A 27,615-nucleotide genomic window follows, 5' to 3' on the forward strand; every position below is an offset into this window, starting at 1 on the left:
AACAGGGTCATTTTTCAGCTGATGTCAGTTGATTCAATTGAATTCAACAGCTCATTTGAGTTCAACTTTTGTTCTACTGTCAGTGCAATCAAATCGATAATGTTACTGAATATTAAGTGTCCCCAACTAAGCAAACCAGAGGCGAACCCAAACTCCATCAGGTGACAGAATGGAGAAAAAAAAACCAACAGATTTATGATTCCAGATTGCATCACAAGTTCATCACATCACATCCAGATTGCATCACATCACAAATTAAACAGCAGCTTACTTATGATAGAAGGGATTTACCAAAGCTCCAAAGCTCCATAGGCATGGTCTCTTTCGAGTGGGTGCTCCCTGTGGGGAGGCGACAGGCAGAGGTGCTTCTTTTGTACTTCTTGGGGACGAGGCAAGCCCAGGTGCATTTTAAGGGGAGAAGGAGGGCACTGGTGCTTCCTCTGGGGACAAGGCAGACAAAGGTGTTGATCACGTTGTACTTGGTGAAATCATGTTCACCGATGCTCACCAGTTTTGGAGCAAGGTGATAAGAAGGAAAAAATAAATAGCAGTTTAAACAGCTCTTAAACCCGTCTCTTTAATATATTTGTGTGTAATAATCTTGAAAAAGTCTAAGAACATTACAAAATCCCACTGCAAAGCCTACAAGACATTGTCAAACAAGTTTTTGTCTCATTTAGATTTAAAAAGACACATGCCATTATAATATGTGACTGCCATGAACAGATCTGATTAAATTAAAATGATGATGAGAGAGAAGAGAGAGTACGTGTTCATTTAGCACATGTTAATTAATAGTACTTAAATGTATAATTACACTGAAGGACATCTTTAATTAAATGAATAGTAACCCTTTATCAATAGTAGACTTATTTACAAAGTGAGTGCCTTGATCTGTTAAGAGAGCGCACCAAATTTGTTTTCAGTGGGAAAGCCACACAACGCTTTGTAATACCATTATGTACTCCTTTCGTTGGTGTGAGCTTTCCCTCTAATCCATCCCTACAATCTCCCGTGGCTGGACCACCTGATAAACATTCATGCTCAAGATATACATGTAAGACTGCTATCATAAATTAAAAACATTCCTTGTGTTCTTCATACAAACATGACTTACCACAATATATATATATATACAGAATACAAAACTTTGTTGATCATTAAAGTCCTTCTGAGAAACAGGAGTTTGTTGTGAAAGACCCTCAGATATCTTTCCAAAACTTTTAAATTCAGTCAGTGCTTTCACTTTTGCCTCATTCATTTTTAACATTGCACAGATAAATCCAAGAAGGGTCTTATTTGTCATTACCTTGTTATTTTAACTTTTATGTATGTTGTATCATTCTTTAGATGACATGTAATTGTGCACCACTGGTCTCTGCCTTCTTATTTACATTGGAGGGCCTTTATGTGATTTCAACATAGCCTTGGTCTCAAATTGACCATAAAAAAATGTGGTTTGCTGGCTTACTTGTTACTTTTAAGTTGTAAAGGTTGTATGTGAAATTGTTTTTAATCCAGGTAAACAATAACTATAAGAAAAGGCTCTTGCATCATATTTAAGCTTGCTATTTGCCAAATAAGCCTGAGCCTATGGCACAGAATAATTAGTAAAATCCCTATTACTTTGGCCAATTAGTGCCCTGCCTTCTCCATAAACACATTTGTGAAAAAAAAAGAAAAACATTTTTTTTAGCACAAAATAAGTTTCCCACTTTATTCTGTTCATAAAGGCCTATGCAAAATACCCCCATGAGCGACATTTATCGAAAAATAAATGTGCAAAACACTATGTGGCCAAATATTTTAGCCCCTTAGTAATTGAAATGTCAAGATTTAAATTGTCATGGTAAGCTTGTCGAATGGAACTAAATGTTGCTAAAGTAGCCTACTGTAGGGTTGCTATTTATTTACATTATAGCATGTTTCTAACCATGTGGAGCAGTGTTTGTTTTTTTGTGGAGAAAAAAAAACCTCTTTTTTTATTTTGAATGCATAGGCCTACATGTGAAAAAGAGTGACATTGATTTAAATACTAAAGTCTGGTTGTAGGCTTAGTAGGCTACCAACTAAGCAAGCAAAAATTAATGGTACAGAAACTTTAGTATGCCACCAAAGATACATTTATACCAGTCATCAACAGTTTCAAGACTTTCAAAGAAAAACATTAGCACATAAAAAAAAGGGTGTTGCAGACTATATTTGTCTCATATGGTACATATGGTCATATGGTCTATGTGACAAATGAGTGAGATCAAAAGTTATCTAAAAGTAAAGAAAAACGTAGTCAGAATACATTATATAAAAGCGTATTCTAATATGTTACATTACTAACTATATTTTCCACGCATATTGTATTTATTTATTTTTAAAGTAACGGTTTAAACGAAATATAAAACAAACAAACCAAAAATACCCCCTCCAGTTTCCCAGAATCCTCCTCTCCTCAGTACTTCGGGAAGCTGTATGTGTGCAGTTTGCGCTGTCTCGCCAGCATCATGACGGCGGCTAAGGGGAAGACCGCTTTGCAAGACTTTTGCATGTGATTAGGAGTTTATCCCCAACAGTCTGTGAAACTGGACTTGACGCATCATTCATATTCGGGTAAACTAAGTTCCTGTTTGTATTTGTTTACGGGTCAATCAGCAGCAGTTTCAGCGGGGTCGGTATCGAGGCTTGTGCTATCAGTGTAGGCCGCGCGGCATTATATGCTGCTCTACCGCGGCATTCTGCGAATGAATGACTGCTTAAAACACGCCAATGATTATAAAACACCTTTTTAGTGAAACCTCGCATGCCTTGCTAGTAGCTATAATATTGTTAATGCATCTTATAGAGAGAGGTAGGCAGTCGCATTTGCACAAATGTGACTATTGTGCTTGTGCGAGTGTTTACAATGAACGGGGCTCCCACGGGAAAACAGCAACTATCAAATCATTTTAAAATTGTGATTTATTATTATTTTTTCTGTCTGAAAAATATTTAAGTCATGGAAGTTTGTTGTCGTTTTGGAGACGTTTGTTCACAAATAAGTATATTATAATTATGTAAATCTCTTGATATTAGGCATTGGTACCTGACATAAATCTTCCTTTGCAATCTTTGTAAGTTACGTTACAGTTTTTAAAACAAAAATACACACAGTAATCATGACCGACTGGAAAAGTCAGGGACATTCATTGTCTGGTCAAAAAGTGTGGAAGCCCACTCATTAAAGTACATAAGACCAAACAAATGAATTATATTGTGAACAATAAATCCCAAAAGCTAGATCTGAAACTGAAAATTTAGTGATTTAACAGGCTACCGGCTCTGATCTCTATTTAGACTAAAGCTATATTATATAGCCTATATTATCATTGTTCAACACTCCCCTTCCAACGTCACAACACAGGAACTCTTGTCTCATCTAGAATTCCAAGTTTCTAATATTCTAATATTCATATTGTAAATATGACTTCAATTGGTCGTTCATGTGCTCGGAAGTTGCCATTTCCAGATTTCAGACTCCACTTGAATAGCACAATAATATAGGCTGAAGGCTGAGGTAGTTAGATATGAATGTGACCTTAGAATTAATGTAATGTAGCCTAATTCATCCAGTGTTGTAGTTGAGAACAAGAGTCAAGACCAAACCCAGAAGAGAGTTGAGTTTGAGCCAAGACATAGTCCACATGCTTCCAAGTACATGACTCAACAGGCCATGTTTTCTTGGTCTCTAACAAAGCCTAGGCCATTATTTTTTTTTTTTTGTCATTGGTCATGCACTCTGGAGCGTGTGGACTGTGTCTTGAATCAAACTCATCGTCTTCAATCTGTCTTGACAAGACCTCAACCCTCTTCTGGTCTTATTCTTGACTCGGACTTGACCATCTTCTGGTCTCTGTGACTTGACTCAGTGAGCTGGTCTTAACTACAACACTGCATTCAGCTTCAAAATGCTGGTGCCTTTTATTTGCCATTTTTCTAATGCAGCCCTGCAGAATGTCCAAGATCAGGCGGAAGGTTACAGTGGAGAATTCAAAGACCATATCGGACAGCAGCAGTAGCACAACCACCCCCTCCCGCAGGCCCAGCGTGTTTGAGAGACTCGGGCCCAGCACGGCCAGTAATGCAGCAGAGGTAGGGATACTCGTCACCCGCTATTGAGCAATGGAAACTTGGTGAGCTGCCTACCTAGAAAGTATTTCTGGTATCTAGGTAGTAGCTCACTGGGTTTAAAAAAAATCTTTTTTGGTCCAGGTGCCCTTGTAAAGTGTATAAATGCAACAGACTGTCCCACATTTGTCTTCCCTTGCAGACTCATTGTAGAAACTGGTTAAAAACTGGGAACTGCAGTTACGGTAACACGTGTCGGTACACACATGGAACCCCATCACGAGGAAAAGGCTTCTCTGGAACGTTCAGCAGGTGAGATTCCATTGAAGAGATGCTGTTTCGTAAATGTACCTGCTCAAATTCTTGGCCGAATGCTTTACGTTCTGCATGTGTGCTGGTCTGCAGGTCAGCCGAGAGGCCCCCTGGGGATCTCAGGGAGAGGATGAAGAATAAGAGACAGGATGTAGATGGTGACACACAGAAAAGAGACGCAGACGAACCCACTTCACCTACAACCAGAGTAGGCTGCTCTAACAGCTTACATTTGCTTGGACAATTTGCCATTGTTGACTGATTGTTTTTGGTGAGTTCTTTGACATTTTGTTTCTCATTAGCAGCGAGATTCATCCCGAGGCAGACACAGGGAGAAAGAGGATATTAAAATCACAAAGGAACGCACTCCTGCTAGTGAGGAGGAGACAGCAGATTGGGAAGCCAGTCGTGAAGGTGAAGATTCTCCAAAGTACCCACAAAGTTGATGTATCTGATTAGAAGACATTTAAAGGGATAGTTCACCCAAAAATGAAAATTCTGTCATCAATTACTCACCCTCGTTTCATTCCAAACCCAGAATAATGTGTAGGAATTTCTCCCATCTAGCGGTGAAATTGTATTTTGCATTCAAACGAATACTGCTCTCCAGCGCCTCGCTTTTTCAAATGCGTGTTGCATCTACGGTAGCCGTTATGTACCAAAATAGTCTTCTACTTAATCGAGTTTTCCTTCGGGTGAACAGGTTTGTTATTTAAAACAAACTGCAACTTGACACAACGAATAAAAGAATGTTACAGTATGAATTACTGACTGTGAAAAACATGAACTAATGGTAATTAGTAGTGATGCCTTCTTTATTCGTTATATTTTTTGAAGTACGTGCATTGTTAGATATCATCATCATCATCAGTGCCTTCTCTACTTTACTCAATAGCTGCTATTCATCAAAGAGCCTGTTTAACTTTTAACTATAAATGTTCTACTGTCTATATAATAAAGTACACAACCAAGCAACGAAAAAAAAGCTTGTAATTAAGACCGTAACATTGACTTACCTGTTGAGAAGAAAGCAGGCAACTTCAGCGTCTCTTTTGAAAGCTTTCTCCTGCATTAGCTCTTTCCACCTGGAAAAAGCAATCCCGACATTAACCCTTGTTTTTTGTAATCTCCGGTCACGTTTCCTTTTACGGTCTATTTTGGACTTTTTCAATGACGAGGACTCCTTATCCTGTGACTCAGCATATGTATGGTCCTCCATTATAAATAACCGTACAGTGCAGCCTTTTAAACTTGCCGGGGCAGTGACAAGCGTCTCTCACTGCTCTGCTCCTCCGCTTCTGCTGGCTTCAGTCACGTGACGCTGGTTCTGAACGAAAACGCATTGTGGAAACGCGTTGGCCTAGTACTTTTTGTCCCTCTCTGCTATTATAGTTTTTCAAGATGGCAGAACTACATGGAAGCCTCCGTGGACCTACACGTCCCATTTATATAAAGATAATAAATTCTTCGTTTATGAGGATTAGTCAGATCATTGGCAGAGGTATTTGTACACCATTGAGGACATATTTATGAATAAAAATATTGATTTTAAATAGTAAAATACCTAAAAAACTACACATTGTCCCTTTAAACAAGAATTTTAATCGAGCAGTTTAATCCAAGTCTTCTGAAGAGACTTGATTGCTTTATATGCTAATATATATGCTAATCGCTGCACGATTCTTGAGAATCACTTTTTTTGTTTCAAACAGAGATCGTGAATCTCCCACAAATCTGACCAGACAACGAAACAAAAAAACCAAGTAATGTACTAGAAAAAAAAATACTATTAGAATTTTTTTTTTAATAATTAAAAAAAAAAACATAAAATGAATGACTCACTCACAAACACTTCAAGAACAAATCTTTTGAATGAATGATTCAGTGACAATTAATTTTTTTTAACTGGCCCTTTTCACCACTTTCTGATATAACAATGTAATAATACACACTTTATTTGAAGCATCAAGTTAGTTTCAAGAGATAATTTTCTCTATTTTGGTCGCTACTGTAGACTTCAGTGTTTATATCTGAGCTATAAACTTTTATCCCAGTACTTCTGTTAAAATGTATGGATTGATGAAGGGGTTTTGAATGCAGTACGGTCTTTCCTCTCATCACAGGTAATGCTTCGTTGTCTCCTTGCCATTTTTTCCCAGCAGTTATATATTTGTCATTGATTTTACTAGATTCCGATAACGGTGACTACGATTACGAGTTATCTCTTGAAATGAAGAGACAGAAGATTCAACGTGAGCTGATGAAGCTGGAACAGGAAAACATGGACAAACGAGAAGAGATCATCATCAAGAAAGAGGTATATTAGATTGGGTTGCACGTTGCAGGGTCCTCGCAGGTCCTTAAAGTCTTAAATTCAGTTAAATCAAATTTAAGGCCATAAAAAGTCTTCAATATCTTAAATGGTATTAGACTTTTTCTTTATAATTTCAAGAGTTCTTAAATTTGGGGACGGAAAAACAGGAATTGCAATAGGACTTAATCTGATGACTAAACTTTCAGAATAAGGGTGCTCCGTTCAAGATTTTTGGGGCCGATTACGATCATTGGAAGCAGTGTTGGCCGATACGATCACCAATACCAATCACTGAATTAATCCATTCTGTTGTATATTTAAGTATATTTTAAGTATTAAAAAGTTATGAGATGAGAAAGTATCACGAATTGACAACTTTTTATTAGCAAGCAACATGTGAAACATATTCCATTCCCTCTCTTGGCCCTCCTGTTACCCTCAAATTTACCAATATTTTTTACCCACTGGGGTCAATTGGAGCCCAGCAATTTAAACCCACATAATGTTTTTTTGTTTTTGATTTTTTTAAACAAAGGTTTGTGTCAGGTACTCTGTTCAAAGTAAAAACGTGGAGCTGTTTTTTTATATGAATGTTTATCTGAAGGGAATGGACTGTCAGAAAAGGCATATTTGATGGCATATTCTTTTCATATTACCTCCATATAATGCTTAATAAAGGAGGAATTAGATATAGAGTATATTTTGTCAATCTACATTTGAACTGTAAAGTTGTTTGAATCATGGCTTTTGCAGTCGTTTTACTGATTAAATTGTTACCATAGACATTTTCTATGACATTAACTCCAAATATTGAAAGAAGGTTAATGTGAGTTTTTCTGAATTTATCAATACAGATAGTAATGACATGTATGTTCTCAACAGGAACCAGTCTCCAAAACCAGGACCAGTAGTTCTTCTAAGGACAGGGTAAGTTATTTGAACACAGACAAAAGAAAGTCAAAATTAATGTTAATTTTAGTATTAATTAGCCTTTTATTACATCTTTGGAGTTTTATTTTGGTGTGCTCTTGATCTGTCTTAGGCTTCTCCTGAGCGCACCAGTTCTAAGGGTTCACCCTCGTCCCGTAAATCCAGCGGCTCACCCAAACATAGAGCAGGGAAAGGTGGGAACTCCGGAAAGAAAGAAAAAAAGTCCTCCACTTCCTCAGTCATCTCCTCTCCAGTATCTGACCAGAACAGGATAGAGGAGACAGACAGCAGGTTTGGAAAATTATCTGCATTTATTTGAACTTAAACTGATTTTTATCAATTTAAATACTTGACTGCTATTTACTTTTTTGACCAGGTCATCTAAGAGTGGCCATGGAAAAAGAAAAGGGCCACGGACGCCCAGTCCTCCTCCACCTGTCCCTGTGGAGAACCCAGTGATTGGGAAGAAACACAAAAATAAACACAAAAACAAGGAGAAATGTGATGACAAACCTAAAGAAGGCAAAGAAAGAGGACGAGATGTGGAGAAACACAAAGAGAAAAAAGAAAAGCGCAGGTATGGTCACCTTAAAAAGAAATGCACAAAACATAAAGTTTCATACATTGTAGTATTGTTAAAGGTCCCATATTGTACACTTTTCTGGAGATTTATTTAGGTTTTGATGTCCTTAAGAATATATATTTGCGGTATAAGTACCAAAAACCATCTCAATATATTTTTACAGCTCCTTTTTCAGGAGCTCTGCTAGAACAGGTCGATTTTGGCCTGTCTAATTAATATTCATGAGCCTCTCTTCTGATTGGCCTGTTGTTTTCTGAGTGACACACGGCCAGGCCAACCATAGGTAACTAGGGTCATGTATGCTGTAGCCTGCTGTGGCTTGGTGATGCTCACTAATAAGGTAAATAAAACACCTGTAAAGATGGACATTGCTGTGTGATGTTGACAAATGTTATCTGGCCTTATATGTTCGAGCCGGACTCAGACCCCGAATCGGTGACGACAGGAAACGACCAACCACCTCCTCAAACGCGCTTACAAAAGGATGTTTCAGATGTTTTTTTTTACTTTTTTTTTTTTACTTTTGCCGTTATTGTAAGAGTATTATAATTACCATTACATTAATGCTGCTCGCAGATTTAGAGGGATACAGGATAGAGGGACGGTGGGCAGTGCTTGGGGTGGTGACTGAGGGCGGTGACTGAGTAGTTCTGACGTCACATTTTTACAGAAGTCACAACGGCTTATGAAAAGGCACAGCTACTTTATGTAGGCTGTGTGCATTTGTCTGTGGATTGACTGTTTTGAAACTACCAAAATGGTAGTTACATAGACCCTAGACCTCTGTTATCATGAAAAAAGCCAGGAAACTTCAGTTTTGACAATATGGGACCTTTAAAAGTGATACTGAAATTGTAAAAATGTGATTATACCAGTCTTTCTGCAGGATCAGCAGGATTTCATCTATTTTGTACCATTTGATAAATGGCTGCTTTGAATCCTTCCTCTGCATATTTGTGTTTGCACTCTGAGTATATTTATATTTACAATGTTACAATATAACAATATATGTATTGTTTTTGCAGTGTTGACAATTCAAAGACAATCAAAGACATGTCTGTTGAGGTCAAGGGAGTGTGTTCCCAATAGTGCTCGCTATGGTACCAGCATTGGAACAGATAATCATGAAATAGTTCTGGGTTTGGTACTGACTACTGAGATAATGGTATCGTGACAGCACTAATAGATTGTTATAAGCCACTTTTCCACTGTCGGGCCAGTGCGAGCCAGGGCTTTAAACGGGCCGTGCCGGGCTAATAGCCTTGGGCCAGTAGCACCGGGCCCAAAATCTGCTGCATTTCCACTGTCAGGCCAGAAGCTCCACAGCGCTTCACTAAAACACGCACGTAACACGCCTCTCTGGAACAACGTCACTCTAACCCATCATTTCACCAACTAATGGAAGTTTTATCAGAAAACTAATCAGAAAGAAATCACTGGAAACAGCGTGATCGCAAAACAAACATGATAAAAGCGACCGTTTGCTGGCATTTTTGTTGTTTACTTGAATAGTTAAAACCCAACCTTCGATGTTTTACCACAGGTTTACAATAAAAAGTGATACATTGATCATAATAAATTAAATTATGTAAAAATTGCACATTACACACACATAAATTACCGTTAGGTCTATTTCACAAAAGAAAGAGGACAGACTTATTCAGTCGAGGCTGTTTCTGTTTATTTGGTAGTTACAGGACATATTTAGGCTACATCACATTTATAAAGAATGATCATTTCTACTAATATGCCACCAAAAATACGACCTGAGGAGCTTTAGCACTCTCTCGATTCCCAGTAGGCTACAGATATTTTCAGTCAGAGAAACAGAGGAAGCTCCCGAAAAGAAAGTTGCTTTATTTTATGGTAGTCCGGTATAAAGAGACGAGACGTAGGCTACTGACAGATAAAATAAAAGCATGATTGTGATAGCCTTTATGATTTGTCTGATTTCTTCAAGTGTTCATATTTACTATGTTTGTTATGGTATTGGTTAGCGTGCATAGACTTTTGCATCGCGTATACATATTTCTACCTTATACGGTGACCAGAATCCACATCGGATCACAAACAGAAGGCATTCAAACATGAAAGTGAGTTTTGAAGTCTTTAATGCTGACAGAATCATCCGGCGCTGCCGTCTCCCCACTCAGGTAAACCCCGCCTCTGTTCGTAACCATTCCTCTAGCCCGAGCTGGCCCGCTTCGGACCAAGGTATTCGGCAGGCCAGAAAACCCTGGCCGTTGGCCCCGAGTAAGCCCCGATCAAGCCCCGGAAGTGACAGTGGAAACGTGACTGGCCCTGGCACGCACTAGCACAGTGGAAACGCGGCTAATGTGTCGGGCGGTGCCAATAGCCTTGGACCTCGAGCTGAGAGGGTAAAATCAGGCTGTTTCCACTGTTGGGCCAGTAGCCCTGCAGCGTTACCCTAAAACCTGTCCTTAACACGTTTCCATAGAACAACGCCACACAACTAGCTGACTGAAACCTACATATAAAGAGAACACGTGCTTATTCAGTTGCTCGTGCTTCCATTTATTTGTCGCAGGATCGTCCAAAGGCTTACACATTTAGAAAAATGTTGATAAAATTTGACATTTGTCAAAGTTCTTTAAAAAGAATTAACATTTCTATTAATTTTCCACCATTATGCGGCCTGAGGAAGTTTTTAGAGATCTCTCCTGTCTGACTATACTGTTATTCTTTTAGCCAGGGCAACGGAGGGAGCCCACTGACAGAAAACAGGAGTTATATGAGTTAAATGGTTAAGTCCCAGTTGGTCTGCTTTGGACCAAGGTATTCAGCGACCAAAAACCCTGGCAGTTGGGCTGAGGAAGCCCAAAAGAGGCCCGATTAAGCCCCGGAAGTACCAAGTGGAAATGCAACTGGCCCTGTTACGTACTAGCACGCTCGCTTTTGGCCCAACAGTGGAAATGCAGCTATTATGTGTTTATGTGCATTTCAATAGTGCTGGGCCAGATTCAGTTGATAGTATCTGCTTTATCGGTGTGTGAAAACAAATTAAATATAATTTAGTTTGAATATAATAAAACAATATATCAATCTTTGACCTTTCCTTGTTTACAGGGACCGATCAGATAGTTCCCACAAAGCCAAACGCTCAATAACATCAGAGGAACGTTCTGGAAGCCTTTCCCCACCCTCCAGGGAAGTGTCTCCCCCAACCAGAAGGAAGTCATCATCCCCCAAGCCCACCTCCCAAAAACAAGCCTCGCAGCAGAGGTGAGAAGAGCTGCACTTAAATAATTGTTAATCCAGTGTCACTTCTGACATATCATTGAGATATCATTGAGCCTTGCAGTATTTTGATCAGTTAAGTGTCAAAATCAATCAAATCCTAAACAAAATTAAAGAATTATATTAAAGAATTTTTTTTTTTTTATTAAAATACATTTTGGTAAAAAAATTGTCAAAATTGACAGTAAAGTCTTTTACATTGTTACAAAAAAACTTTTTATTCATCAAATATTAGAATGATTTCTGAAGGTTCATGTGTGACACATCTGATTGGAGTAATGGCTCTTTAGGCCTTGACACACCAAGCCGATGGGCCATTGGTAAGCATCTGTCAGATCAGTTTTTGGGGTGTCGGAGCCAGCCGGTGGCGTTTTGGTCAATTGATCATGTTGAATCAGTGTTAGGCAGTCTGTGAGACCGATCATTCTGATTGGCTGTTCAGCTTTGCAAACCAGTGCACAAGGAGAATAGCGAAAGTGAAGAGAGTGCACACACAGAAGGCTATTCTAATTTTACATATTAATCTTACCTGAGCATTCCAATACGCAAATATTTTCATAACAGCATGACTGTCCGAAATGAAGAAAGTGATCGACATGATTCATACTCAAAATGGTAAGCAAGAGCTTCTTTGTTTACGGTTTGTATAGCTGCAGTCCTAGTTTTGTTTTCCATTTTGAATGATGAATATAGACTACTGCCACTTGCTGCTATAGACAGTTATTTCCTCTAACACAGGCACAGAATGTTCATGCTAGTTGGCTGTTGTCTTCTGTGTGTTCAAGCTCAATCTTTTGGTCCAAACGGGAGGTGACAGCACAGTCGGCTTTTGTCACTGCTTGTTCTTTGATGTAGGTTTGGTGTGTCACGGCCTTAAAGTCCCTGTAAAGGCAATTCTACAAAAAAATTCTAAACACATTATAAGTGCTAGAAATGTATTGCTAAAACATGTTACAAAGACTGAGAACTGTGAAGTACTAAATTGTGGAGTTAGACCGTTTAACAGTTTTTCACCCTTGCTGTGAGCCGGATTTTTTGGGCGGGGCTAAAACGGCGGCTCGATGACGCACTGCGACCCCCTGAGCTTGATTGGGCCCCTACTTGATGACGCACGGAGTCACTAAGCCTATCGCTCAATCGCGAGTTACTATCAGACAGCCTACAGTTTGCTAGCCACTATGCCCACGGCTCTAGCTATGCCTTCGTCATGTAAATGCGTATTCCCTGGATGCAATCACTTAGAAAACAGATCGGTAAATTTCCGAAAAATGATCATATCAAGAAGAGGTGGATTTATCTTGTGAAGAGCTAACGTTACCTTGATGGAGAGCTGATGATCACCACCACACCCGCCTCTGTAGAGATCAGGATAGTTTACTTTCGTTGGAGACAACTGGAATTCACTGATAATCCGCTGTTACTGGTGAATGGGGCCGAACCGACTATCTCCCGCTGTCCGCTTCGGCCTTCATCCTCCCGTCGCGCCGACATGCACGAGCTGTGCGCGAGTCATATTTCCCGCGAGTGGGCATGGTTTCATCGCAGCCAGCGGACACGCCCCCAGCGTTTGAGAGCTGAGACTACTGCTCATTTTTTCGAGATTTTGATAGCTTATTTTATTTACTTGGCGGCTTTTTTAATCATTGAAATTGGGCTGGGTGGCTAATAACACATTTTTCGGTGGTCTGACAAACTCAGAACACATACTTAATTTTGACTTTACAGGGACTTTAAGTCCCTTCAAGCTGACAGATATAAGTGGAATATCCTGATGTTTAACTTGCATAACTATTTTGTTTTAGAGATATTGTGGGTACAGCTATCAATTTCATCTGATACGTTTCCTCTTTCAGGTCTAGAACTCCACCCCGTCACCGCCGCAGCCCCTCCCCTCTCTCTCGACAACACCACTCTCCCTCTTCACACTCTGGCTCCTCGGCCCAGAGACACTCCCCATCCCCTCGCCACAGACGGGGTTCTGTCTCTCCTCTTTACCGAGACCTTCCTCCTCCGTCCTCATCCTCACCCCCTGCCGCTCAGTCTTCGCGTCGCTCCCGCTCTCCACTCAGCCCTCAGAGAGACCCCTCACCAACTCCCGCCCATCGCAGGTCCAGCCCCAGTGCCAGTCACCGCTCGCAGGGCAGGGAGAGGGGGAGAGCGGAGCGAGACAGGAGTCCAGCACTGCAGGAGAGGCGGCATGAGCGCAGAGATGGTGAGAGACACATATTTATATATTACACAGTCATTAGAGTATTTGGCTTTTGATGTTAATGACTTGCGAACAAATGAGCCAATTTTCTTTTTAATGAGTCCATCCATAAAGTCAGTGACTTGTTCAGAGTCTCAGCTGACTTAACTGTCTTCATTGAAACACGGCACACAATCAAAATTAACTGGGAACCATATAACAAATCCTTTAGGTTCATGACACATGCATTATTCTATTTATCGACTGGTTCCTATGACAGAATGCAAGTAAAAATACACTACCGTTCAAAAGTTTGGGATTTGTAAAAAAAAATGTAATTGTTTTTGAAAGAAGTCTATTATGCTAACCGAGGCTGCATTTATTTGATCGTAAAACCAGAAATATTGTAAAAAATATTATTACAATTAAAAATACCTGTTTGTATTTCAATATATTTTAAAATGTATTTATTCCTGTGATGGTAAAGCTGAATTTTCAGCAGCCATTACTCCAGTCTTCAGTGTCCCATGATCCTTCAGAAATCATTAGGTTGTGCTGCTTAATATTTTTGTGGAAACATTGATACACGTGATGCACTCCGTTGCTCAATTAATTTCCTTTCTGCCCTTAGAGAGCCGCGGGAAACGTGAGAAAGACAGCAGCCGTGATGAGCGAGACTACGATATCGAGCAGAGTTCTTCCCGAGATGAGCGTGATTGCAGGGACAGCCGAGACCGCCGCAGTGAACGGGATAGACGAGATGTCCGAGAAGATCGGCAGCACCGCGGGGAGGTCAAAGACACTCGGGATGCCCGTGCAGCTGAAACGCGAGACCGTTCAGGACGGGAATCCCTGGAGCATAGGGAAAGGGACCGGGAAAGGGAAAGAGAAAGAGAGAGGGAAAGAGAGAGAGAAAGAAATGAACCCCATAGAAAGAAGGATACAACAACCCAAGAGGAAAGGAATTATGGAAGAGGACATGGAAGGGAGGAAATGAGAAATGAGAGCAGAGTGGACAACAGGAACGAATCCCGAGCTGAAAGAACAGGCAGAGGGAGGGGCCGTGGATCAGACGCCACAGAGAAAGGTGAGAAGATGCTTGCTCACATTCTTTGTCAGCTACATCCAAAAAACTGTGACGATATTAGAATTTCGCTACATGGTTATTGTGCCCAAAAGAATTCACGATAACAATATTATTGTGATATCTATAGAAATTTTGAAATTAATGAGTAATGATATCAGTTGGGGCTATGTGATTAATCAGAATTGTTTTTCAATTTCGATTTTTGGCTTCCAACGATACTGAAAACAAGATAATCGAGGTAATACGATTATTGTGCCGCATTCCCTCCAGCCAGCACACCTTCCTTTCCTTCAAAGTGCTCTCAAACTTAACCTCCAAATCAGCCAAATAAGTGAGTATTGTAAGATGGTGTCTACTGTAACTGTGTCTAATATTAAACAGTGTTATTAAAAGCACATTAAGCCGCAAAGCACTGTTCCCTAGGTGGCTTTCTGTGTGCGCGAGTCGAAGGCGAATGCAGATAAGCAAATGGGCTTCGGATACCTGCCTAAATGCGTACACACAAAAATGTCAAAATGCCTTTTTGGAGAGTTCTCACTAGGGATGCACCGAAATTTCGGCCTGCAAAAAAAAAAAAAAAAAAAAAATAATCGGCCGAAAATGTCATTTTCAGTTTTTGGCCGAAAGAGAAAAAAGCTCGCCTTGCCCCTCAGTGTTCAGCACTCAGGTTTCACAGCATTTTTTTGTAACTTTGCATGTGGCTCCGCTTCCATAGATGCACAACTTCAAAGCAACTCTGACCGAGCAGGTAAGTCTGTACCGGCACCCAGTTTGCTCTGCTCAGTGTTCAAGGCCCAAGCGAACGTTCCAGTCATGTACCACTCACGCTTACCGGAAAAGCAAAATCGGCTCAAATAACCTGCCAACATGAAATTTCTCTGTAGTAAACTGTTCTGTTTGCAATAGCCCTATACTGTGCTGTAACGTGGTATAGCTGTGCTTGGGAGAGCTGGTAAAATGATGCTACTATCTCATTCACTGCTCTGCTTCCCACTCTGCTTACATAATAATAATAATAATAATAATAATAGTAATAATAATAATAATAGCTTTGCCTTTGTTGGACTATACTATTATTTTGATAATTGGTCAAAAAATAAATCTGTTTCTGTTGCATAGAACTGAATGAAAAATAATATATTGATAATTAATATTATTTTAATATATTTATCCAATTTTGGTGTTACTTTGAATAAAATTGTGGTTATATTATTTTATTGGCTTGTATTTTTTTAATTCAGATTCAATAAAATGTCTGAATTTAATTAAAGTAATACAATTATACAAAAACAAAAACCTAATTTTCATTTCTGTGCATCCCTAGTATTCACGCAAACACAGTGGGTCATGTCTTAAGTAAACGTATACAGTTGAGAAAGAAAACGCGTGTGTAAGAGTATATTGGATCTGTGCATTAGCTCTTAAAGTGACAGCAGCCTAATAAACCTGCAGTCTGTCATTAATGATAATCAAACAAATGGCAAAGGAAAATCACTCACTGATCTTGACTGATTAGCTTTAATAAGGATTAATCTATATTTAATGTGTACAGTAAGACTTTGCAGTGTTATATGCATTGTTTTGATTTTTACATTTGATTATTACATTTTTTGTTATTACTTATCTGAATACCATCTTCTGTTCTGTTGTATGTTATTTGTCCCGTTTTGTTTGTAATTAGTTTCTTTGATCTTATTATATTGCTGACTGTTTACTTGTATAATGTAATTATTTTGAGGACCTTTTTCTTACATAAATTAACCTAGTATTAGTTTTGCTGAAGTATCGATAATTGTGAAATTTCATTGATATTTAAAATTACTCATGTAGTGAAATAAGACTTTGATCTTGATTTCAATAATCGTGATTTCAACATTGACCAAAAATAATCACGATTTTGATTTTCGCCATAATTATGCTGCACTAATGTCAGTCAAATTCTTTAAATTTCAATTTAAGATAAATACTGACAGTGAATAATTTGATATATCATATATGTGTAGGAATAACTTACATTTTTCTTTTTTTATATATCATAGTAACAGTAATCTTACTGGTATATTGCAACACACCTAAAACAAGCTGTCAACTGTGTTGCTAAATTACTTAAGCTGTTTTTACACATCAGAATCCTGTCTTGCGCTTGTCCACAGCAAAAATACCACTTTAAAGTTTAAAAAGATGCACTTGCAAGCTGGAGGAGCGCTTCAGCTTGAAAAATGCTAATTGAAAGCAATGTAACATACTTTTCATTAAATGTAACAATAATTAGCTACTTTGTAAGGATTAATGGAATAAAATGAGACCTTGAAAATTTTATTTAAAATACTCAGGCAGAGGATGTGATGAATTTTGTGTTTCAGGTACATCTCGTGGTGGTAGAGCATCACAGACTGACGCTAGCAGTGCTAGTGGGCATGACAGCTGGGAGTCCCGCAGCAGTGGCCTGAGAGAGAGGAGCTCAGAGAGGAACACTGATCGTGATCGCTATGACAACGACAGACCGAGAGGAGAACAGCCCAGAGATGAACGGCGAGGAGGACATGCAGAGAGAGATCGCCGTGACAACAGAGAAAGAGGTGACTGATAAGCAAGACATGTTCTTATTATTGGCAGATTCCAACTTCTGTGGCCCTGCTATTGGAGAAAGCATAAAGGCCCCGATATACCTCAAGCGAAATTGAAGAACAAACTGGTGCGATGTCAATTTGAACAAAATCAGGCCAAGTTTGTTTCGTGTTCATTTCAGCAGTTTGAAACAGTCTAGCTGTAAATGCCTTCGAAATACCATTGGTTCGTGGCGATTATGTATTAGGTGGATGTGCTCTGAGGCTCCGCCTTCTTTGACGTGGAAATCTTCTCCGGTTCTTTTCTTCTGTTCAGTCCCTCGAGGTCAGATATCCACGATTAAAAACATGAACACACTGGAGAGCCGCTTTATAGTAGAAATTGAAGATGTACTACTAATTGAATGAGACACTGACACTTGAATACCATAAAAGCCTTAAAAGCTTCATCCAAATCAGTCAAATCATGTAACGTGACTGTCGTAAAATGCAGTCTATTGTGGGACATGCTTTATTTTAAAAAGAGTTAATAAAAGTGCATTAAACTGCGAAAGAGACTGATCCCCGCACGCTTTCTGTGTGCGCGCTGTGAGATGGAGCAGAACACAGATGAGCAAAGTATACTTGGGGATTCAGGCGGTCTTACATTTGATCTTAAAGCCTAATGCAAATATCTGCTGCTGTTTGTGTCATTAATGTTAAACAAAAGGCAGACAAAATCACTCACTGCTCTTAACTGAATAACTTTAGTAGTTATAATAAGAATCAATGTATATTTTAATTCTTAAAGTGAAGACTATGCAGTTGGGCTGTGAATCTTTGGGTAGACAGCAAATTGATTTGATTCACGATTCATAGGTTTTCGATTCAATTCAGAACGATTCGAGACGATTCACATTATAATTCGATTCTGCTTTTTTTTATAATATCCATTCATAGGATTATTTGAATGCTTCCCCCAATGTGTTAATTCAGGGAGCGAATTACCCAGCGGCCTTCAAGGGCTCAGATATTGGGGGGTCAAAACTTTGAATTAAGTGCATAAGTTTGTGAACTATTCCTTTAACATCAGAGGGCATGGAGAGCAACTTTTTGTGGTGTTGATGGAAATTTGTCTTTGTTCGACAGAACAAAGAGCGCCCTCTCCTGGCCGCCAGCAGAGCCGCGGCGAGGACCTTGAGCGTGATGAAAGGAGAGATGATCGAAGGAACGATCGAGGGGATGATAGACGAGATGACCGCACCCGTGACAGAGAGAAGGACAGGGAAAGAGAAAGAGAGAGGGAACGGGAAAGAGAGAAGGAGAGAGAGAGGGAGAAAGAGCGGGAAAGAGAGGCTGAAAGGGAACGTGAGCAAGTCAGGGAGAGGGAGCGGGAGAGAGAGAAGGAAAGAGAACGAGAGAGGGAAAGGGAGCGGGAAAGAGAGAGGGAGGAGCGGGAAAGAGAGCGAGAAGAGCGAGAGAGAGAAAGGGAACGAGAAAGAAAGGAGAGGGAACGGGAGAGGGAGCTAAGAGAGAGGGAAAGGCAGAGGGAGTGGGAGGAGAGAGAGAAAGGGAGGGAAGAAAGGCGGGACAGAAGAGATGAGCCACGAGACGACCGCTCTGCCCGAGATGCTCATGAAGAGAGAAAGAACACGTAAGTGCTGTAGTGTTATTGGTCACATTTAAGTACAAACTCTCTGTAATACTTGTGTTGAGTAAATATTACTGCATGGCTGCTAAAATGTTTAACACTTTGTTGTTCATAACTACATACTGGTGGTACTTTTTTAAATCATTTTACAGTGTCTTTCTTATCATAATAAGGTAACAGCATTTTCTTTCTGATGATTAGCCAATAATTAGTCTTCATGTTATTGGCCATATAAAATTAAAATGTGTCGTTATCCACATAAATTAAAAACTAAAGTTCTACAACTGAATTGACATCACATCATTGTGAAAAGATTTGCCAAAGATTACAACACCTTTAATTGATTCCAAAGGCCATTTAAATGTAAAAATACAGGAAAATATCAATGTAAAATATCCAGTATCAGAGATATCTAATATCAACTGATACCAGTAAATTTAAATATCTCTAACAACAGCTGATAACCAGTATATTGTATCAATTTATCATGCATTCCTATTTAATCATATTTTAAATCCAAAGCTAATTTGCACCATCTTGCAACTTAATGTTTGGCTATAGAAATAGAAAAAGTTATCTTGCAGACGACTTCAGTATTAATTTAATATTATGGTGAACACAGACATAATTTACTCTTATACACCTAAGCCCCTTTCACACAGAGATTCCGGAAAATACACGGATAAAGTGACCCGGGATTTGACCCGGGTTCGTTTGATTTCGGTTCATTCACACTGCCAGTGATTTTCCGGAATCAGAGAGTGCGTTCACACGGCAATGTTACTAGGTCCCCGACCCGGCATCAATCCCGGGTCGTGTTTGCGTTCACACAGAAGGCGTTCTGGCAATTTCCCGGCAATTTGTCGGGATCATCGCACTGTGTGAAAGGGGCTCTAGAAGCTCAGAAGTTCTCTAATAAAGCAGTATGTTTTGTGATCCTGACAAAATGACTGTACACTTGCACAACTGCTCAAAACTTTGGGGTCAGTAAGAAGTACTGAGGGCCCTTTCACTCCTACCTTGTTTGGTCTGGATTTTCTGACTTTTCAGTTTGATCCGAATCAAAATTACAGGTGTGAAACCTCCCCCGGACCAAACAGACGAAATTTGGTCAGACGAAAAGAGTTAGTTTCGGTCTGGATCAAACTGAACAAAGGTTTGGTTCGTTTCTAGTGTGAAAGCATTTTCTGTATGGTTCGGACTTTCAGACCATTTACAGGAAGTTCCGGTGGTTCTCGCAGGATTGCTTGCAGTCTTCTCCTCCTTTCTTGCCAGCGACGATAAAATGTTCGCACAACGAGGATGGTCATTTGGCGAATTTGAACTAGCCTCGAGTATAGTTGGTGCTGAAGGGAGTAATGGCGTAATAACAGTATAGTGGCAACGATGTCAAAGTTACCTGCAACATGCTGTCATAAATTACGACATGCTGACGTCAGACGCACGTCTGTTTACAAACCAATCAATCAAGATGCAGCCCACATAGATGATGACGACAGGATGCAAGTATGTCATGTAAAGTTCTTTAGTGCGCTCGCATAATTGCAATGTGAAACCCAACCAAAACTTACTGAATGTTTAAAATGTATCAAAACGTGAACCTTGGTGCAACTTTCAGGTGTGAAAACGCCCTAAGTAACACTCAGTTTGTGAAGAAATTAATACTTTAATTAAAAAAAGATGCATTAAATTGTTTCAAATAAATTCTGTATTTTTTTTTGTGTATCTTTCCTGCAATCCTAAGTCATAGTTTAGTGTATCATGGTTTCCACAAAAATATTAGGCTAATCAGCACTACTGTTTTCAACATTGATGATAATATTAAATATTTTTGAGCACCAAATCAGAAAATTAGAATGATTTCTGATAGACCATGAGACTGAAGTAATGATGCTGAAAATTCAGCTTTGCCATCACAGGAATTAATTGCCTTTTAAAATATATTAAAATAAAAAGTTATTTTAAATTATACTATTCTACAATATTATTTATCTTACTTTTCTGTGCTTCTGATCAAATAAATGCAGCCTTACTTAGCATAAGACACCTTTCAAAAACATTAAAATATTTTACAGTAGTGCACAAAAATAGACTTTCTCAGGTTTTTTAAAAACTGTCTGCCCTTCTGTTTGCTTGCAGCCGTAAGAGACATCGTGCTGAGAACACTCCCAGTCCACGGCCATCTCCTAAAAGAGGGCGAGAGGCTAGCCCTGCAGACAGTGACGGTTACAACAGCACGGAGGAGAAAGGTAAGACTTCAACTGAGCAAGTGCAAGGTTATGTTTTCACCCCTTTGTGAAAACATGCACTTGGCATAACCTGGCTCATAGGTGTATTGTGCACATATGCAGAATATTTGCACATAAAATGTATGGTTTTGTTTTTCAGGCGAAAAGCACCGACTGCTGAGTCAAGTGGTTCGTCCTCAGGAGACCGCTCGCTCACCTGTCCGCTCCTTTACTGATGAAAAACCCAGTCGCTGGAAGGATGAAGAGCGGCGTGGCGATAAAAAAGATGGCCGTGGCCGACATGAGGAGGTAGATTCCCGTGGTGAGAGAGGAGCAGGAAGAGCAGAGCGACGTGGAGAACAAGCTCCAGACGTTTCTGCTACGGTCATCTCTGACTCCAGGAGGGTAAAAGAGCAGAGGGACCTCCCTTCTGCCGCCCTCACTCCTCCTCCCATGGAGGAGAGAGACCCTTTACCAGTAGTTCATGAGGAGGGCAAGAAAAAGACTAAATCTCAGAAGAAAAATCTGAAGAAGAACCGTAAAGAGGAGGAAGGGGCATCTGCAGAAGGAGACCGTAGTAACCCTGAGCCCCCGCCCTCCTCCACTGTGGCCGAAGCCCCCCAGGCTCTCCTCTCACCTCGCAAGATACCCAAGAAGAAAGCCTTAGAAAGGAAGCGCAAGCGCTCACGAGGTCCCGAGTCGGATGTTTCTGAGGACGAGCTGGTAGCCCAACCCCCCGTCAGCAAGAGACGACGAGGGCCACGTACACCCCCGCCAATCAACAAGGATGACCTTCCCTCCCAGAGGGCTTTAATGGCTGGACAGAGTTCTTTCCCAGCTAAACTGGAAGCCAACTTCAGTGACTGGTCTGATGAAGACGTACCAGAGCGAGGCGAGAGCTCCTCTGCCTCCCTGCCATCTGATAGGCCTCCGGAGAGGCTGCTTCCCTCAGAGCGTCTCCCCAGAAGGGGTGCACGTGGTGGGGTCCGGGACCGTACGGACCCCCCAATCGCCCCGCTGCTCCCTGACCCTCCGATGCTGATACAGTCTCTTCCTTTACAACCGTTACTGCCACAACACATGCTGCGTAAACCGCAGCAAGCAGACATGCAACAGCAGCGTAGCAGTAGCATGGGCAGCAACCAAAGCCGTGCGTCATCGCGAAGACTACGCTCGCCCTCCAATGAGTCGGCTCACCGGGATGAAGGCCCTCAAGGGCTTAGGCCCCGCAGAGGACTTCTCCAAGGTGGCAATTCCCGGGAGAGAGACAGAGAACGGGAGAGGGAGAGGGAACGAGAGAGGGAGAGAGCAGCGGTCAGTGAACAGATGGGAGGAGAGAGGAAGTCGAGGATTGATCAGCTTCGGAGAGGAGAACCCAGTCGGAGTACTTCCTCAGGTGAGACTCCTCAGAAGATTTGAGTTTCTTAGTATTTTTGTTGAAAAATATTTTTTGGGTTGGGAATTGTTTGGAATCTCACATTTAGTTTAACCAAAAATGAAAGGAAGTGTGGGAAGATTGACAAGCGATCAAAACAACATATATACTATATACAAAATATACTAAGGAAAATCAGCCTCATTTCATTCTCAGTATTTAGTGATTTGGCATTAGATGCAGGATATTCTCACTCGCTATCACAAGCAGGTCTTGTTGTAAGTTACCACAGGAACCGATTGAACGTGCTTCTTGTGTGTAGAATGTAACTGTACACAATATGCATTGATAAAAATGGCAAGATTTAAAACGAACAAAAAATGATGCGTGAAAGAATACCTAAACGGTTGTTATTGTAAATGTTTTAATGTTGAGGTTTTGAATTCTCTAAAACATGTAAACTTTTATCTGCTTGCACAGACCGGCAGGACTCTCGGAGTCACAGTTCTCGTCGTAGTTCACCAGAGTCTGAGCGTCAGGCTCGCTCCAGAGCCGGCTCCTACGACAGCCGTGAACGTGACCGAGAGCGGGAACGAGATCGTGAACAGTTGGATCGAGAGCGTGAGAAAAAGGATCACCGTCAGCTGCAAAATCAACAAACCCAACAGAGAGATTGGGAACCTGAACCTCGTGAGTGGGGTGGGCGGGGCAGAGAGCCCCTCCTCCGTGGCAACCGGGATCCAATGAGAGAGAGAGACTTGCGGGAGATGCGCGATAGGGAACGACTCTTACCTGAAGGGCTGCTGGCACATGAGCGAATGGATCGTGAGCGTGGTGAAAGGGACCGTGAGCGTGAACGGGAAAGGATGCTTCCGTTTGACCTTCAAGCTCACCGGGAACCAAAGAGCAGAGGTGAAATTAAGATGGAGAGGGGAGAGTATGAACCTCTGTTACCCAGAGAAGCCCTCATGGATGTAGATAAACCAGCCGACAATTCACATCTGCAAGGGGAAACATCTGAATTAGAGAAAATGGATAGTCTTGATGGTAAGTCTCCCCCACCACTATTTCTCACTATAGTCTGAAGTATAAGAAGATTGTTCAATTTTACCTAATGTATGTGTGTTTTTTCATTCAGAAGAAGAGGATGGAAAAGGGGAAGATGTGCAGTCTGTTGTGTCAGGTGGTGAGGAATATGAGCCAATCAGTGATGATGAACTGGATGAGATTCTGGCAGACAGTCAGAAGAGGGATGACCAACAAGATGAAGAAAAGATTTCTGGTACGCAACACCACAAAAGTGTAGTTCACTTTAAATGAAAATTCTGTCATCGTTTACTCACCCTCAAGTTGTTTCAAACCTGTATGAATTTCTTTCTTCTGCTGAACACAAAGAAAGATATTTTGAAGAATGTCGGTAACCAGACAGTTGATGGGACCCCCATTTCCTTCCATAGTGGGAAAAAAAATACTATGGAAGTCAATGGGGTCCATCAACTGTTAGGTTACCGACATTCTTCAATATATCTTCCTTTGACTGCACACTCCGCAACTCACCAGTTGAGAAACTGCATTCATGATTGAATGCAAAACATGCAAGTTGTGACTATAACAACGAATGTGGACATTCTAGCAAAAAAACAAAACATCACATCTGGCCACACGTAACTTTTTCAGTTTGAACAGTTGATTAAATAAATTAAGAAAAAGATTTAAAAGTATGCACAGATTCCTATTTCACAAACTAATACACACACTGACAAAGCCATAAGCATGTATACCTAAGTAATGTCCATCTCAAAAATCCTCTATCCCACATTCGAACTGTTTATAATATACCATTTGCATGTTCTGTTTCAGGGCCTCTGGATGTGATTGATGTAGATTGGTCCAGTTTGATGCCCAAGCAAAAACAGGAGCCCAGAACTCCCGGGGCAGCGCTGCTACGGTTCACCCCAGGGGCTGTCCTCCTCAGAGCAGGAGTGTCCAGACGCTTAGCTGGGCCTCAGCTCCTTGCCAGAGTTAAAGAAGTGTGCTCCAGAGAGTTGGAAGACCCTAAAGGTGAATGTGCAAATCTACCTTTCAATGAATGCTCCAGTTTTAATAGAAACGAAGCTCTACAGATAGCAGATGTATTGAAAATAATTTTTGTGGTAATCAATTGTAGTTATACAAATTTGTTTGGAAGCTTGTTTCCACCACAAAAAAAAAAAAGATAATTGCGACTTTTTATCTCACAATTGCGAGTTTACATCTCGCAATTCTGACTTTATTTCTCAGAATTGCGAGATATAAAGTCAGAATTGCGTGAAATAAAGTCACAATTGTGTGTTTTAAAGTCAGAATTGCGAGATATAAAGTCAGAATTGCGTGAAATAAAGTCAGAATTGCGTGTTATAAAGTCAGAATTCTGACTTTTTTTCTCGCAATTGCGACTTTATATCACGCAATTCTGACTTTATATCTCAGAATTCTGACTTTATATCACGCAATTGGGAGATATAAAGTCAGAATTGCATGATATAAAGTCGCAATTGCGTGTTATAAAGTCAGAATTGTGAGATATAAACTATTCTAAGGTAAAAAAAAAAAAGTCCGTCTTTTTTTCCCCTTAGAATTGGACTTTATATCTCACAATTCTGAGAAAAGATGTCAGAATTGCGAGATATAAACTCGCAATTATGTGTTATAAAGTCAGAATTGCGTGATATAAAGTCAGAATTCTGAGATATAAAGTCAGAATTGCGTGATATAAAGTCGCAATTGCGAGAAAAAAAGTCAGAATTCTGACTTTATAAGACGCAATTGCGACTTTATATCTCGCAATTCTGACTTTATTTCACGCAATTCTGACTTTATATCTCGCAATTCTGAGAAATAAAGTCAGAATTGCGAGATGTAAACTCGCAATTGTGAGATAAAAAGTCGCAATTATCTTTTAAAATGTTTTATTCAGTGGCGGAAACAAGCTTCCATAAATTTGGGTATATAACAAGTGACTTGAATCTCAAAATATGAATCCATAGATGCTGATAAACTCTTAGAGCATGATCTGGGTGCTCTGAACATGGCTGCATACAACAGACGAATGGAGAGGGCCAACCTACTGAGGAGCCTGGGCCCTTGCTGCAAGGCGCTGTGTGCTCGCCGAGACATTGCCATACGTAGACAGCTCCTGAAAAATGACAAGGTGCTCTTAAGGTCTTTAATTGGGGCCACCTCTTTTGTAAAACTTGGGCTTTCTGAAACTGTATTGAGAAAGTGAGCTCTATTCTGGAACTATCTACTTAGTCAGGATTTTCAAGGTATCAAAGAAAGAATTGAGAGAAATTACAATTATGAGTATTTTAGTAAATAGCTTTTTCCATTTATATACAGAAGAGTGTATATAAAAACTTCCATCCGGTGTTTCCTACACCACTTTTAAAGGGCACCTATTATTACTACAAAGCAGTCTTCATTTACTCCTGACATAGAGCATCATGGCAGTAATGAAAGGGACAGCAGCAGCAGCTCATTTGCACTTAAAGGGACACTAACAAAAACGCTGTGTTTTTGCTCATCCTCAAAAAGTGGCAATTTTAACATGCTATAAAAAAATTATCTGTATGTGAAGTTTCAGCTCAAAATACCCCACACACTCTGGGGACATCAGAGACTTATTTTAAATCTTGTAAAAATGAGCATAATAGGTGCCCTTTAAGCTGCAAAGAAGTCTCAGACAAATCTAAATTCTAAATTCAACGTGATGAGAAAAAGACTGTAACACACATGCACTGCAGTTTAAAAGTTTGGGGTTGGCAAGATGTTTTTGAAAGAAGTCTCTTACTCTCATTAAAGCTGCATTTATTTGCTCAAAAATACAGTAAAAACAGTAATATAGTGAAATATTATTACAATTCAATATAACTGTTTTCCATTTTAATATGTTTTGCAATGTAATTAATTCCTGTGATGTTAAAGCTGAATTTTTATCATCATTACTCCAGTGTTCAGTGTCACATGATCCTTCAGAAATCATCCTGATATGCTGATTTGATGCTCAAGAAACATCATTGTGCTTAATATTTTTTCAGGATTTTTTTTTTTATAAATAGAAAGTTCAAAAGCAATTATTTGACAGTCTTGACTGTCACTTTTGATCAATTTTATAAACACTGAATAAAGGTATTAATTTCAACAACAACAAAACACCTTATATAAATCTCATCTTGTGAGGGGTGCTATTTGTGTGGAATGTATCAGTGAAGTGTTGCTAATCATTACCATTGTACATGATTCAGTGTTTGGTTTAACGCTTTTGTATTCCTGGTGTAGGGCACAACCAAGCAGATCTACACCAGCGCTCCAGTGGTGGACAATGAACTTGTGCAACTGAGTTTGCGTCTCTTCAAAAAGAAAATGGCTTCCAGCCAGTCGAGTGGACAGGAGAAGACTGATTCCGCCTCTGCAGCCCAACAGCTCAGCACACCAGCAGAGCTGTGCGTCTCCTGAGCACGCTCAGTGAGTACAGTCTGAAAGAACTGATCTCAGATCGCTGTTAACCCATACTATCAACGATTATTATAACACACTGAAACTGCTTTTAAATCAGTTCTGATGGAGGATTGCTCCCCTAAACCTCAAAGGAACCACAGAACCATAGAGACTGGAAATACTAGCCTGTGGAGATGCTGTCTAAGGTTTCATGACCCTTGAACTTTGAATCAGAAGTGATAATTATGTACTGCATAAGAACTTTGTCATTTATAATTGTTTTAGAGAAGTTTTTTTGTAACGTCAGATGTGTGAACAACGGTTGCTGAATGTTTGTGAGATATATAATGGGTACTGAAGATGTACAATAAAAATGACCGTACCTATTTGTTATGTGCATCTAACTTTTGTTCCCCTTGTTTGTCTGCTTTGTTTTGAAACATTTTTGTGATCAGTCTGTTTCAGCACTCTTGTTCTCAGTGGTTCCTTGTTTTATTAAAAGATGATTCAAGAAAATGTGGTTTTGTGACGCTTGTATCAACCTTGCTTTAAAAGGCTATCTGTTATAA

At 40.1% G+C, this 27,615-nt stretch overlaps 1 protein-coding gene across 4 annotated transcripts; it reads left to right on the forward strand.

Annotated features, from left to right (window-relative positions):
- Positions 1-2,418: 2,418 nt before the first annotated feature.
- On the forward strand, positions 2,419-27,555 carry zc3h13 (zinc finger CCCH-type containing 13). Of its 4 annotated transcripts, none has more exons than XM_084401536.1 (22): positions 2,419-2,604; positions 3,976-4,122; positions 4,301-4,410; positions 4,504-4,618; positions 4,713-4,824; positions 6,600-6,727; positions 7,607-7,651; positions 7,767-7,945; positions 8,031-8,231; positions 11,325-11,480; positions 13,349-13,707; positions 14,315-14,770; positions 15,000-15,101; positions 17,134-17,349; positions 18,466-18,970; positions 21,107-21,216; positions 21,356-22,591; positions 23,051-23,617; positions 23,709-23,852; positions 24,431-24,631; positions 25,597-25,760; positions 26,888-27,555. In XM_084401536.1, exons 2-22 carry the CDS (start codon positions 3,985-3,987, stop codon positions 27,062-27,064), a joined length of 5,421 nt encoding a protein of 1,806 aa, XP_084257662.1. In that variant the 5' UTR covers positions 2,419-2,604; positions 3,976-3,984; the 3' UTR covers positions 27,065-27,555. The 4 variants fall into 4 exon arrangements, with proteins under 4 accessions (XP_084257662.1, XP_084257663.1, XP_084257665.1 ...); XM_084401537.1 differs by having other exon boundaries at positions 23,712-23,852; XM_084401538.1 differs by having other exon boundaries at positions 2,459-2,604; positions 4,716-4,824.
- Positions 27,556-27,615: the final 60 nt, after the last annotated feature.

This window comes from Rutilus rutilus, assembly GCF_951802725.1.
Source record: "Rutilus rutilus genome assembly, chromosome: 2".
Classification (NCBI taxonomy): Eukaryota; Metazoa; Chordata; class Actinopteri; order Cypriniformes; family Leuciscidae; genus Rutilus; species Rutilus rutilus.